Source organism: Watersipora subatra, chromosome 5 (assembly GCF_963576615.1).
Source record: "Watersipora subatra chromosome 5, tzWatSuba1.1, whole genome shotgun sequence".
NCBI classification, from domain to species: Eukaryota; Metazoa; Bryozoa; class Gymnolaemata; order Cheilostomatida; family Watersiporidae; genus Watersipora; species Watersipora subatra.
In genome coordinates this window covers 43,190,489-43,204,702 of record NC_088712.1, presented here as the reverse complement: position 1 = coordinate 43,204,702, position 14,214 = coordinate 43,190,489, and the positions used below count along the sequence as shown (strand labels likewise).

The 14,214-nt window shown below is 35.2% G+C and overlaps 1 protein-coding gene across 1 annotated transcript in view; it reads right to left on the bottom strand.

Moving 5' to 3' along the window:
• LOC137397384 (uncharacterized) overlaps window positions 1-11,304 on the bottom strand; it is a 47,363-nt gene extending 36,059 nt beyond the window's left edge. The window contains exons 1-11 of the mRNA XM_068083675.1: window positions 10,998-11,304; window positions 10,116-10,194; window positions 9,178-9,333; window positions 7,130-7,250; window positions 5,513-5,642; window positions 4,978-5,154; window positions 3,558-3,680; window positions 3,315-3,356; window positions 2,162-2,272; window positions 1,821-2,006; window positions 422-558 (exon numbers count right to left, since the gene is read on the bottom strand). Coding sequence (XP_067939776.1) covers window positions 422-558; window positions 1,821-2,006; window positions 2,162-2,272; window positions 3,315-3,356; window positions 3,558-3,680; window positions 4,978-5,154; window positions 5,513-5,642; window positions 7,130-7,250; window positions 9,178-9,333; window positions 10,116-10,194; window positions 10,998-11,304 — 1,569 coding nt within the window. The remainder of the gene's footprint in view (window positions 1-421; window positions 559-1,820; window positions 2,007-2,161; window positions 2,273-3,314; window positions 3,357-3,557; window positions 3,681-4,977; window positions 5,155-5,512; window positions 5,643-7,129; window positions 7,251-9,177; window positions 9,334-10,115; window positions 10,195-10,997) is intronic.
• Between the last annotated feature and the right edge of the window lie 2,910 nt (window positions 11,305-14,214).

Below are 14,214 nucleotides of genomic sequence, written 5' to 3'. Positions count from 1 at the left end.
TGATTTTCAGCTTGGAAGGCCAACACTACCACCAGCACGACTCCACCAGATTGCTGTATTATGAAATAATTGTGCACATAGTTATTACACACGGCGATCTCTCCCGGCACACTGGATTACCAGTGTATAGCTTATTATAAAATCATGCATACAACTCGCTAACGCAAAAGCTTTTTACAAATTGGTTTAATGTAATTCTCTTTCATGGAAGCCTATTATTTCACCAGAAACGGTCAACTACATACACGGACAGACCAGCAGTGACTACAGATAAGGAAAACAGAAGTTGGTGCTAAAAAACTGCCGAGCGAACAGGAGCGAAAGAGGATGAGATTGTCGGCTAAAGGGTAAGCTTCATACCTGAGTGCTCTCTGCAGAAGATGCTGCAAGCACAAATTAAATACAATGAAAAACATCTAACCTGAGTATCGGTAGACAGTGTATCACAGCCAAATATTTTCTCTATGCTGATATCTTTAGCAAAACGAGAGCTTGCATTGTTGACTTCATCAGCGCTGTATGAGCGAGTCAAGAACACAAACATAATGCTTTCCTCGCCTGTCACAAATAAACATGGCGGCTGGTTAGGTGTGCCTAGAAAAGATCAGTTGCAGACTGCGACGCGGCAGCGTTGCCTTCAAGTACAACACATAGAATGATACATAGAAGCACGGTGTTGCACTAGACATCTGGTACAAGCGATCACTTACAGACATCGTCAACAATAAAAAAAAGCTTTTAGGGTTAGCAAAACTTAACCGAAGTTTATTGTCAAAGTGCTAGTACTCACTAACAAAACAGATGACAAGTATTAACAGGTAATATGCCATAGCAGTTGACATATGATAATAGTTAACAGGCATTTATAGCGAACATGTTTCCACAGTTTAAGTGGTATAAGTTGACATGTCATAATAAGTTACTTGTAGTAGCAGTTGATATTTCACAACAATTGAAGGGTAGCAGTGGCTGACAAGTGGTAACAGGTGATGGGTAATCAAAGTTGACAATTGGTAACTGTGCAGTGCTAGCATGAATATCTATTCTGTCCCATAAAGGCTAAAGGAGAGTCACCATTGAAAACTATATAAATTTAAAATACTGGTGTATCCCACAGTGAATTGTTATCTTGCTCAGATGTTCATGTTGTAACATGTTCTGGTAGTAAACCGGTAGATAACAAGAAAAAGGGTTTTTGATGTCTTTATTGCATATTTGAACAGTTTATATTAGACGCAAAATGTTGTCACATAATCAAATTCTGAAGTATTACGTAGCGTAGGGGTGTCTATGACAAAGGTGAGACGCAACGAGGATTCAAGGTCAATGGATGATATAATGATGATGTGGAAACTGCCAGATTACAACAGTATAGGATTAACGGCTCCATGGTGATGCCATGACTTTTAGGGATGCTTGGTATATAGGCTATTAAAGATGCCACAAACAGGCTCATTCTACAGTGTTGTTTCAGGCAGGCACCTTCACATTATCTAACAAATGCTGCTTGCTTTGAAAACACTTAAAAAGAACACCTGAAAACAGTTGCTGGTAGAGTTGAATGCATAAGCAAGAATCATGGAGATAAGGATAAAAGCATGTGTATATGCAAGAATATCTAATGCTATTTGTATATAAACAGATAAGGCTGACAACTGGTCATTTACTCAGCGAGTCACAACTATCCCTGGACATGTTAGTCTGCCATTCAGTTAAGTAGACGGGAAAACATGAGGATAGACACATAGACTGACATAAAGAGAGACAGACAGACAGATGCAAATGAATAATTATGAGCAAAGGCTGAAAGCTAAACTTACTGGATTGAGCAGATCGAGGAGACAGAAATGTTGAGTCGATATCATCTGAGTTCTCTGTCAGATACACGGGGGTAAACACCTGCCCATCCTCATCCTTTAGCTTACACAGAATTGTGGGAGACAACTTCCTGTCACCTTTTATGTCTGTCACGTCTAAAGTGCTTTTTTCTTCGTCTATATTATAATCTGTAATTGAAGTATTTTGTTGATGACTAGTTCTCTTCTTAATAAGAATTATTTGACATGATTGGTCGAAGGAAGTGTGACATCGTCAATTAAACCCTCTCAAATAAATGCATGAGTACTTGCGAGCATAAATGTGACCAATTGCAGCAACATACCCGAGTTGTCAACAGTCGAAGGTAGACTGAGAGAGTGTGCTGCAGGATTAGCTCCGCCATCGACAGTTTCTACCTGCGGTGGTGGAGTCTCAGCATGCTCTGAGCCATGACCTAAAGAACAATAATATCTCTTTCAAAATAGGTACTTTAAACCATTTACAGAATCCTAACACACTTAAAAACGGCCTAGCCTGATATGCAACTCCCAAGAGAATAGTGATAAATGTTCTATGTTTAAAAGCAAACTTGTTGTTGAAATGTGAAATTTATAAAACCGCCTTAATAAAACTGTATTATTTATCTTTAACAACAAAAAATTTATCAAGTTTTTTTTCAACCATTTGCAACCAATAAAAAGGTTGCAACTGACAAGCTAAGATATCTGTAACAAATACACTAAAGTAAACTACAAAATTTAGCCAAATTTGTCACCAATAACATTAATAGAAATGACACTTTCCTCATTTACGATAGTTATAAAAACCATTTTAAAATAAGTATTGTTATTTAATCAATTGGCAAATGTGTTCAAATATTTAAAATTAAATTATTAACTTTTTATTAAACTTTTAAATATAAAAATAATATATTTTTATATTTACGGATGAACCTATCGATTGCAATCAAGTGTTCATATCAGCTCTTTAGCAACACGTACACTTACTGCGTACCATGTGAAAGATATTCTTATGAATGCTTTATTTTGGTTGCTCTGAGTAGATCTATGATTGCTTGCTATAAATCATTGGTGGCATAGATAATCATAGAACAAATACTGGATCTAATAGACTCAGTAGCACTGCTATTATGTAATTGAATCATGGGTAACTATATGGGAAATTATGTGTAGTTGTAGTACTGAAAAAACAACTCTTTCAGCCAATAAAAAATGTTTACATGTATTTTTTACAGTAACTTTACTTGAGAAAAACCTTTTCCGTAAAAACAATATGAATATTTTCTATAAAGAAACTTGTATTGCAACCAAATGGAAATAAAAATTAGAAGCAAGACCAATCAGATTGGGGAGTGCCAAGAGAGAGGGAGATGCATGTGTATTTTTACCATAATATGTATTATTTTGACAGCGTACTATAAATGACAGAAGGAATATTAGTAGACGATGAAGAAGAGTATATCAAGTTGTCCTCACCTGAATCAGAAGGCAATGGATCCCTTCCTTTCACTCTCTCATCTACAATAGTCACAAAAGATAGATTTACAATTGTTGTCATGGAGACACTCTAGTGACTCAAACATAGTACATTCTACAATAACAAATTACGACCAATTATTCAAATTTTTATTGAATGTTTTAAACTAAAATCTATCACACTGTTGATTTTAGATTTCCAATTCTATATAACTAGAACAGAGCTCCAATTGAAACAGTTACCATTGGGGGGCTCGGAGAGAGGTTTTGCACCGGGTGATGTGCATATGACATCTTCTGTCCAATCTGAGCTAATAGCTGAGTCGCCTAGTACGTCTTTTAGGGCTGGCGTAGCATCCACCCCGCCTGCGTGAAAAACAAGTAATGAAAAAAGGTTAATATTGATATAATACTGTTAAGGATAAATAATGTCAATAAAATACAATCATACAACTGCACTGATTGTTATGCAATTTACAGTATGTAAATTGTATTGTATGTAAAATTGGACAATTGTATGCACACATACACATGCACAAGCTCGCAAAATAATGAAATACAGTGATTTATTTAGGAGAAATCTTGTCAGGTTAATGTTGACTAACAGGTGTAGAGGTATGAGTACCGACTTCACACATTCATCACATCGAGTGAGAATATAAGAGAGTTTTTTGGAGGCTACAGGAAATGATAAATCTAAGAATGGTTAAGACAAAAGCATTACAACCACTGTAGCTCTCAGTTGTATCTCACTTCATCTCCACTAGTAACACATTTGATTTTGTGTGAATTGCTAGTTTCATAAACAAACCAAACCAAAGCATCTGCTCTAATCACTCAGCTATCATCTTATTCGAACACAGAACTAGTCTCCAAGCACACCCTGGGCATATCTATATACAGTAATCCTAGATACTTCGAGGTTCAGCTTCCGTTGTGTCAGTACTTCAAGGGGTTAAAACTATTTATTGAAAAATTAAAATAAAAAATACATAAAAATTTTTCATACTCTTGCCTAGTGAGACCCATTTCACGAGCATCATCGTAATGGCAGGAATCGGATGAGAATAAAAACAACTCCGCGTTAAAGTGTGCGCTGCGTCATGACGTAATGCTTAAAGGTTTACTTGCAACAAAATTCACATTACAGTTATTTGGTATCAAAAGATTCACCATGTCTTACTCTGCTGTGTCGCAGATGCAAAATATGTAGAAATGTGATTAAAAGCTCTTAAAAGCAGGAATCGTTGTTCTCCTGTTACATTTGATGAAGTGTATAAGTGCAAAACGCCCTCAAAATTATCTAATGAATCTAATAAGAGGAAATTTTTTGCGATTAATGAAAGTGACTATTAGATATTAATTTATTAGTTTCCCCTTTTGTGAGGCGCCGCAGTCTCGATAAACCGTAAAACATGAATGATTATTGTTTATAAATCAATCCGAGTTAAAAATGATAAAAACTATGAGATTAAAAGTGTACGTTCTGGTTAGCCTTAGCTATATCTCAGTAAAGTTTAGCTACTGCTCTATGGACAGGTTGAGACGTCTAACAATGATATTATGGCCAATGATAAACTATTAATTTATCATAAACGTGTCTACAAACAATAAAAATGACCAGCTACAGACTCAAAGATATTGACATTAGAAATTGTCCTACCAGGTGCCATATGTGGTTTCACGTCTTCTTCGACGATGACATGCTCGGAAGGTGGCTGTCGCTCAAGGTGATAGCTGCCCATTGATTTCGATGAATCTGTCTCAGTCTCCTCACTTTCTGCCAGTGGTGAGCCTCGCATAAACTTTCCTTTCAGGTTTTCAGTAATGCTGCTGGCGGCTGTTGAATATAACATGGTCGCTTTGAGCTAGCAGATGATGAAGCAGTTGTGGGTCACATTATAGTACCGGCTGCATATTCATTCTAAGTCAACAATATGGTTGCACCAAGGATGAGGCAATTAAGAAAGAAGTGGCCATATGATCGTTAGGTTGACATAAGAAATCCCAATTGCTAGATATCACAAAATGAGCCAAACGATCCAACCAAATGCCTGTATTACCAAGTTTTCAAAAGCATGGCATGTTAGTTATTGACATTACCCATCTCATATCACTCAACAATCTATGTATTCTGTATCAACCCTAATTTGAATAAGATAAACCCCAATTAGGATCACCAAATTAATGTCACTTACCCGGTTTGAGAGAGGAAGCAACTCCAGTATCCCAAGGCACAGATATGACCTTCACCTCTGTACCATTGAGAATTACTTCTTCCGATCTGAGCAGAAGTAACTCATCAGGTGCTTCTAGGTTGTGCTTACTCTGTAAGATATTCATACCGTGATCTAGCACCTGTATCACAGTCATACACATCTCTACTTACCATCATTTCAATACTCTGAAACCGAATCTTGTATACACCAGCAAGTGCTCTCATCCTAGACCGTATTACAGACTTTCCATCGGCTGTGAAAGCGCTTAAAATAGCGCAATTCCTTTTGAGCTGAATGCCATTTTTCAAACTTAAAGCTTGTAGTACTCAATGAAATACACAGAAACCAATTTTGGTACATAATTTTTTCATACACTTTCAAGGAAGTGATGCTTTAGAGGTAATTGGGTCGTTTTGTTATTTTTGATAACAAAACGACACTCTTAACAATGATGAAATCAAAGCTATGTCTATCGTGTGTAGTTGCATAACACGACAAAAACGTTGTTCTACCTGTAAAAGGGTTACAAGAATATTTGCACAAAAATATGGAAATTTTAACATAATATTATGAAACAGCTCTTGGATCAACTAAGTATTAAAGAAACATATTGATTTCGACAAACCGATTCTGATAGTGTATAATTGTTATGAATAGATAAACAAATTGCTTTAGTGTAAAGCACTGGTCACTGCGGAGAAGAAGCTTTCAGCTTTGTCTATTTTTGATCCTTCATAACTAAGTGTATTCTCAAAGCTTCCGCATGTACATCTTTTAAGCTCCTTCTGCCTCCTACGGGTGAAACATTCTTCTACGGAAACATTCTTCCTTGCAGAATCCCATACCACAATCAGGACACCGGGTTGAGATTCTGTTTCTTTGGTATCTTTGGCCCAGTTTCCTCGATTTAGCCTAATTTGCACACATTTTTCTTTTTTCATTGGGTATGTTTAAGCACTGGGAAAACTTGTACATGTAGTTACTCTAGATAATCGCTCTCAGATTTGTCTGGCAGCCGCCATGATATAAAAATTTGTCGCCCAAGTCATGCGGAGGCAAGCAAATAAAGCGAACGTTTATCGCGATGAAACTTTTCACATAAAACATTTGAATGCTATTATAGTGAACTTTCCGATAGGATGAAAATACAAACAAATCCATGCATTAAGCAATGATATTTTTTATAACAAAATGACCTCCTTAACAACGATGAAATCAAAGCTATGTCTATTGTGTGTAGTTGCATATCATGACAGAAATGTTGTTCTACCTGTGGGTTAAAAGAATATTTGCAAAATAATATGGAAATTTTAACATAATATTATGAAGCAGCTCTTGGATCAACTAAACATAAAACTGGAATATTTATCTGCATAGTTGAAGACAGTCTATGGGTAAAATTTTTTAATAAATACAAGCTTAATAAACCAATTTCAAACAGGATCAAACTTCATAGTACGTTGTGTAATTTTACCTGCTACCAGTTTTCCACAATTAAATATCCAGCAATACTGAATTTTTTCATCAGCAACCAGTATATAATGGCTCAAGTATTACACGTGTTGATGACAAACGTGTAAGAGAGAAATAACCTACCGTATTAGACTTGGAGCCAAGTAAAGACTGAGGGGGGTCGTTGAATTTGAGAGGGTTTTCATTTAAAGGAGTTCCATCTGGTAGGAATATCTGAGAGCTTACACCAACCAGCTCATGGAAGCTGTAATGAACAAGCACAACGATATTAATTTGCTTTGAACCAAAACTTAAATAAACACATCAAAATATGAGTTATGCCATTATGGAACTTTTTCAAAAAGTCCAGCTATGTCATCATGGAATTTTGCCAAAAACGCACCAAAAATTCAATACCAAATACGTTAGAAAACGTTTCTGTGTAATTATGTACTATCTACAGCGAGACAGGTACGTAACATCTCCACATTGGAATGTCAGCAAAAAGGGGCTCACACATGAAACGCAGGTGGCTAAAACAATACAATCAGAAAAAGAGCAAACTTGTGACAAACTGACATGCTGTGGAAGCAGGAAAATAAAATGTTTAATTTTGAGCGAGTGAGCAAGAGTGGAGGAGACTAGCAGCCAATCATCAAAAGCTAAAAAAGGCTATCATCCAATCAGTGGTGGTTATCAGCCAGTAAGTGAGAGTGTAAGACCCAAATGTTAAAAGAACAATTAAAAAAAGGGGAAGGTGGAGACTGAAACAGATAAAAGCGGATAAAATGTGCAGGGCATACCGTTTCTTTGCACTGAAAGGAAAAGCAGTTATTAGAATAGCGCAACATGTCAGCAAAAGTTGTGAAAAGCTAAATGATAAATAATATTTGGAATGGTTGACTAAGTGCTTGGTTAATTCAACTGGACCAATAGGAAAGAGAAATGCGAGACAATGTGTAGAGACACAACTCTACAGTTAACACAACAGACAGTTAGAAGTCAAGAATGGTATTTCTTTTATCTAGCGAAGGTTATATAATAAAAGAACTTATATTTGAATTATTTTAAAATTAAAAGCTTATTAGATCGTTACAGAACAGAGTTTATATACTCTGTGATTAGATGGTTACTGAAGGAGGTTTGTATACTCTATTATTAGATGATTACAGAACAGGGTTTCTATACTCTATGATTAGATTGTTACAGAACAGGGCTTGTATACTCTATGATTGGATGATTACAAAAGGAGGTTTGCATACTCTATCAAAGAACAGCTAACTAAACCAACTGCTAGTTTAATAAATAGCAATTGAAATATACTAGGAATTCCACTGTCATACAGCCCACGACCAAAGAGATATTGGAAAAAAAAAGGGTACTGATGGTTGAGAAATGTTACTGTTTACTCAAAGGTAAATTATAAAAAAATTCTTAAGACATGAACTTGCATGCGTTGAGACCCAGGAGTTATCTCTAACAAGAAAAATGTACAAACATTGACAACCTTCCTGAGAAAGGTATAAACAGTTTTAGAATAGAGTTGTCTGTTTTTGTACAAATAATTGGTGAATAGAATACGACTATAATTTCCGTTAGAAAATTGTCATGTTAACCCGTCTCCCATAAACAAAACGAAAAGTTCTCTGGAAGTGTGTAATAATCAAGACTTGTCTACTTCTGTACAATGCGCTTAAACTCTCCCCTAAAACTCTTTCAGGACCAGTTTAAATTCATTATTTAGTATTAATATTATTATATACTATTATTTGACATTCCAGAACTTTTTTAAAAGTGTTTTAAATATGCTATCACAAAAATAAATAAATGAAAAGATATTGCCATGAGGCGTCGTGAACGCAAAAACAAACATTATACGATGACTTGAAAATACTAAGTTTACGTGTACACCTTATCTCTTTTGAAATACAAAAAAACCTTTTGGAAAATTAAAAATATTCTTTTGAAAATTACAATATATTGTCAGGAGTAATAGTTCATGGTATTCAACTATAAATTAGCCCCGGCAGAAGCTAGCAAACGCTTACTTTATACATTTTCTATTGATGCCGGAACAGTTATGACAACTAATGGGTGACAAACCACTCTTGCTGACTACTTCTATATTAGCACCAGCTAGACCAACCACAATGAAAATTCAAACTACAACGCTGCCTTTTACAAAACTACACCTTCTTTCAGAAGAAGTTGTTCCCTCACTGTAATAGCCGTCTTCTGCAGCATCAGCCAAAGCAATGTTAATTGCTGACCCCACAGACACAGTCACAAGACTTTCCAATAGAATTCCATCAACGAGTTCCTTAGCCATTGCATTTGTGTGTTTACGTCTAGTGAAGGAGGGCAACACATAGATATATCCAAACAATAGTGAGTGGTTAGAAACACATAGATGTACTCAAGTATAGTGAGTATAAACACATAGATGTACTCAAGAGTAAAGTGAGTATTAAAACATGGACGTATCCCAGTACAGTGAGTATCAACGCATACCGATAGACGCATCTATTAAAACAACTATAAAATGTCATATCCATGTCTAGGAAAAAAGCATTACTGATAGTTTTCAAAGCTTTGAGCTGATATAAAAAACTTTGGTGAATTTATTAATATACACTTTGAGGAAGTTGAAAGAGAAATTCTGGAGGTGATTAAAAAGCGGTGAGTCGTGAAATATGAAACACTATGATAGAAAAGGGCAGCCTAACTTGACTACAATGATGAAAGATTGCTTTCGCTCATATCTTGTATAGATAAACTAAAACAATCAGCCTGTCCAACATGACTCCATCGTGCTTCACCTCTATATGTTGGATTATATCCTATGTTTTAGTAACATCTGCCCATTTGACTTAAACAGCTAGTCAGAAAAGTTAGTTCACTGCACATAGCAAACAAAGGCTAAGGCCTAAGGCTAGGCCTTATATCATTGACCACAAAGGTCATATCAGTTTATTAATGATCAGCAAATGAAACTAAACATATCCAGTTTCCTGTCACCTAAACTGAACTATCATACAAATATCATATTTAAAGACATGCTGCCGATACTAGCGAAAAATAAACGAATAATATTATTATGTTGAAAACAATTAGAATAGATAAGAGTTACCTCTCTTGCTGCATGAATTCCGCCTGCGTGTCTATAGCCTTGGCAGCCAGCAGTTCATCGGTATCATCCGATTCAAACTCTACATTGAAATTTGACATATAAATTACTAACCCTAAAGCTGAAAAGTTGTTAGCTCGGAGACAAGCTTTTGTGGCTGTAGCATTATTAATAATAGTACTCTGGTAGTCCGGTGCTCGGTGAGAGACAATCAGGTTTATGCACTAATGGTACAAATATTCCAATGCGTCGGAAGGCAATCGCTTGGCATAGGTGTTACGGTCTCAGTCTACTAAACTACATGCCACGAATAAGTTAGACTCACATATGACGCCATCTTTTCCCCAACCTCTAAGTGTGGTTGTCAGACAGACAGACAGACCAAAGTCCTTATTATAGTAAAATTGCATGAGATAAGTTTAAAAAAAAATGATAACATAGAACTATGCATAGACTGCTGTTTTATGAATACATATCTTACCTCCAACTAATTAAAATATTCAAAAGTACATCACATACTATCAGATCAAAACTTCTTAGGAACTCCACAATCACTAGAAGACATAAACATGTTGTTTTCTATCTAAATATTCTCTGTTTACTACGATACAGTTTTTGATAGAGTACAGCTTACAACCCTAACACTAGCTTCAGGCTTTCAGATTTGTCGAGGAATACGTGCCCACCAGAACACAGCATAAGGATGTTATGCCTGAGCCAAGTTTTTGATACTGATAGAATCAGTACACTAAGGTGAGGCACTAAATCAGTACACTAAGGAGAGGCACTGAATCAGTACACTAAGGTGTAGTACTGTATCAGTACACCAAGATTGGTTGAAGGAATAAAAGCTTTTTCAGGATAAAAACGAAAACCTACTTTTACCTTTGCTTGCTATGGAAGGTGCAACCGATGGCTGTTGAAGACTGTCCATGGATACAGTCAAATCATTCCCCTCTTTGCTCACTGCCACAGACTCGTCACATTTCTCTTTATCAAGGGAAAATCTAACAGTGCCTTTAGGGCAGTCAGCTGATATGAAAGGCTCAGAGGTGGCTGGATGCAGCAAAGCGCTAGGATTTGTAAGAGCAGCAGAAAACTCAGGGAGGTCTGGATGAGGTGGAGATGCAGACTGGGCGGTCTGGCATCCAGCTAGCAGAATGTTAGTATTAACAGACGTTGTATCACTCATGGCACCAGTAAGGAGGTCAGCAGTGCAGGTGCTTCCATCTAGTAATGATTCCGTGTCTACAAAAATGATGACTCAATGGATAATCTGGAGTAATCAAAGTTTGTCAGAAATGTTGGCAAAATATTTTAATAATTACTATAATATTAAGATGCCAAAACTATCACCTCTTTGTCCAATATGGTCTCAAAATAAAAATGCCCATGAGAACAGAAAAGAGCGAACGCTACTAGCAGCACTAAACAGCTAAGTACAAAACATTCAATCAACGGATAACTTCTCATCTAAAGATAACAAAATCAGAGGAAATCATACCAAAACAAAATCATTTCATAAAAATTTCAAAAGCTAAGCACTAATTTTCAGCGCTACATAAAAATGAGAACGGGCTATTCTAAAATTTCCAGATATACACTTAAACGATAAAATTTTATAACCAAAGCACATATGCATAACTTTATTGCTGTAACTGGACATCCGGATGACAAACACAAGGATTTATATATATATATATAGATAAAAATAATAACCATTAGATATTATTACAAATTTATTTTATCCAAACATTGTAAAGTCTTCAGGTCAGGCTGTACACCACCTAATGGACCAAGCTATAGACGATGGGTCAGATTTATACCTTAATTAATGACTTTGAATCAAAGTATAGCTACAATAATTTTGACGATCGATCTTCTCAGGCACACTGTCACTAAAATCATGGCAACTTTGACAACAACCGCCCGGCCATTACAGCAACGACAAAAGAATTAATTGTTGTTGATGTAATCTAGTCATTATTAGTACTATTTTGAGGAGCACTTTTTACTGATCACTTACTATTATGAATGGGTTCATGAAGACAAGAGATAATCCCACGACCACACGAGCGGAGCAGAAGTGTGGGAGTTTTTATGATAAATGCATGTGCACACAACTTACGAAAATTATTCATCAACAATGAGACGAACCCTCGTCAAGAAATTTCATCAAAAAATTTAAGCATCGGAATTTAAAGTCGTTAAAGTATAAAAACGATACAAAACACATTTAAACCTATTTGAATATGTTACCAAGTCTTTGTAAACCTACGATAATATCTTAAAACTTACCCATCTGATCGGATTCTACACAAATAGACAGATTAATTTGAACGAAAATTGCCACAAAAAGCTTGAAAAGCTCGGATTAATAAAAGTTAAGATGGGAAATTGAAACGCCGAGCGACAGATAATAGAACGATGAAGTCTTGCGCATTTTACGAAAAAATAACATGCGCTTTTTACCAGTCTATAGCATTGTCGAATTGCCGAAGGTTTGGCAATTAACATATGAGTACAGAAATCGTTTCATTTTTGCCGATTTCAATTTTTTCATTTTCATTTGCCGACACATTTGAATACTTTCCCATTCTAACTGATGTCCAACGCAGTATAAGTAAAGCAAATGACGATGATATTTTTTAACGTTTTTTATGAGATTATTACAATAATTAATTATAAGTTTGGATGACTACAGAACAATGACTTCGTAGTATAGACTTTCTAAAAATCTAACGCAGTGTAAGTAAAGGCATGACGATGATATTTTTTTTGAACGGTTCTAACTGATGTCCAACGCAGTATAAGTAAAGCAAATGACGATGATATTTTTTAACGTTTCTTATGAGATTATTACAATAATTAATTATAAGTTTGGATGACTACAGAACAATGACTTCATAGTACAGACTTTCTAAAAATCTAACGCAGTGTAAGTAAAGGCATGACGATGATATTTTTTCTAACGGTTCTAACTGATGTCCAACGCAGTATAAGTAAAGCAAATGACGATGATATTTTTTAACGTTTCTTATGAAATTATTACAATAATTAATTATAAGTTTGGATGACTACAGAACAATGACTACGTAGTACAGACTTTCTAAAAATCTAACGCAGCGTAAATAAAGGCATGACGATGATATTTTTCTAACGGTGCTAATGAGACTATTGCAATAATTAATTATAAGTTTGGATGACTACAGGACAATGACTACGTAGTACAGATTTTCTAAAAATCTATATAAATATCACAACTTCGTGATATTGTTAGCTATGCCGTTTTGAAATGTAAACAAAATTGTGCATTGGTTTTTTATTATTATTATATAAATAATATTGGTTATTCTAATAATATCAGTGCATTTTACTTCTAATATTGGCCAATATTGCATTTCTTTTTTTGCAGGTAGAGAGATATAAACATACAATCTTTTCCTTTCATTATTGCTATTTGTTGTATATAATAACACCCAGTACATTACAGCTACCATTGCAGTTATCCTATTTGACTGCTAATATTGCATTTCTCAACCATCAGTACCCTTTCTTTTTTCCAATATCACTTTGGTCGTGGGCTGTATGACAGTGGAATTTCTAGTTAATGTAAAATTGGTGTTCTATTAGCGATGGCGCTCAAATAAAGGTGGCACTCAAATAGAGGTTTGACAGTATATAGTAGAGCTGTTCGATGCCTACCTGCACTTTGCATTCAATTTCAGAGTTGTTTTCTCATGAAAACCGAATGAAACCGAATCTTCATTTATTACTTCGGTTTACTCATATGGGCATTATGAACCGCATCGAACCGAGATTTGTATATTTATTAATAAATAGTAAACTGATAATTAATATTTGCAAAAAATGTTCAAGTAATGGTGTCATTTTCAATTATAATAATATTAATTAACCAATACGATTTGAAAAATGTTATCCTCTTTAAAATTTAATGAATCAACATCAAATTAATTAATTTAAAAACAATTGAATAAATATAAATAAAAAAATTACAATATGCTCAAGACAAATACAGTCAATGAAGATTAATACCATAATAAGATATTACAAAAATGAGTCTCTTAACTACAAAACCTCA